This window comes from Bidens hawaiensis, unplaced genomic scaffold (assembly GCF_021521415.1).
Source record: "Bidens hawaiensis isolate Kalapana, Puna unplaced genomic scaffold, B.hawaiensis_p1.1 tig00007641_1, whole genome shotgun sequence".
Taxonomy (NCBI): domain Eukaryota; kingdom Viridiplantae; phylum Streptophyta; class Magnoliopsida; order Asterales; family Asteraceae; genus Bidens; species Bidens hawaiensis.
Genome location: NW_027491532.1, coordinates 338534 through 339690, shown reverse-complemented (window position 1 = coordinate 339690; position 1157 = coordinate 338534). Strand labels below are relative to the sequence as shown.

The 1157-nt window shown below is 37.9% G+C and overlaps 1 protein-coding gene across 1 annotated transcript; it reads right to left on the bottom strand.

Moving 5' to 3' along the window:
- Nucleotides 1-343: 343 nt before the first annotated feature.
- LOC143635640 (uncharacterized) lies at nucleotides 344-679 on the bottom strand. The gene has a single exon (XM_077103418.1). The coding sequence runs from the start codon at nucleotides 677-679 to the stop codon at nucleotides 344-346; it is 336 nt and encodes a 111-aa protein (XP_076959533.1).
- Between the last annotated feature and the right edge of the window lie 478 nt (nucleotides 680-1157).

Here is a 1157-nt window from a genome sequence, read left to right as displayed (position 1 = left end):
TTCCCTTTACCTCCAGTCTTTTATCATTTCCTAGCTTGACTGAGTGTGTGAAACTCATATCAAGCCTTGTAAACCAAGCCTTGTTTCCTATCATATGGTTTGAGTAGGCTAAATCCAAAAACCAAATGTTTTCCTTGCCTTTATTTAAAACCTCAGGGTTGGTCATTATAACTTCCTCTTCCTGCTTGTATTTCTCTCCATCTACAGTTGCCATTAGCACCAATTCTTCATTCTCATCATATTCTACATAATTCACCGTCTTCTCTTCTAAGGGACATTTATATTGGAAATGACCCAACTTGTGACATTTATAACATTCTACAGAAGTTTTATCCAGAAAACTTCATCCTCTTCCTCTGGTATAGTTTGATCGCCCGCTTCCTCTTCCACGACCATATGAAGTTTCTTGTTCTACTTTGAGCATTTGTTCTTCAGTTGGCTTCTTTAAAAGCTTTTGTTCATGAACAAGAAGAGAGCTTTGCAACTCATCCACTGTCATCTCGTCCAGATCTTTTGACTTTTTAATGGTACACACAACAAAATTGAAATTTTCAGTAAGTGTTCTCAATACCTTTTCAACTATCTTCACATCAGTCATGTCATCTCCGCATGTCCTCATTTCATTTGCAGTGACCATCACTCTTCCAAGATAGTCATTCACACTTTCTCTGGTCTTCATTTCAAGAGTTTCAAAAACTCTTCTCAACCTCTACAATTGTGCTCGTTTAACCCGAGCACTCCCTTGATACTTGATCTTCATTGCATCCCAAACTTGTTTGGACGTCTCCTTCTAAGTAATGGTCTTCAGTATCAATTTATCAATCGATTGAAAAATGTAATTTAGTACCTTTAAATCCTTCAACTTATTTTCATCATAGTTCTTCCTTTGTGTTGTTGTTGCTTGTTCTCCTGGCTTGATCTCTGCGTACCCATTCTCTACCACACTCCAACATTCTTTTGATTGAATGAGATTATTCATGATCATGTGCCAATGATAATAATCCCCATCAAACTTTGGTACATGGGTTGCCTGGAATGACTTGACTCTTCAGTCATTGTTCTCGTGCAGCAGCTTGCTCTTGTTTCTCAAATACTCACACTGATCTTACTCAGCTCTCTAATGGATCTCACAATTATGCTCTGATACCACTTGAAGT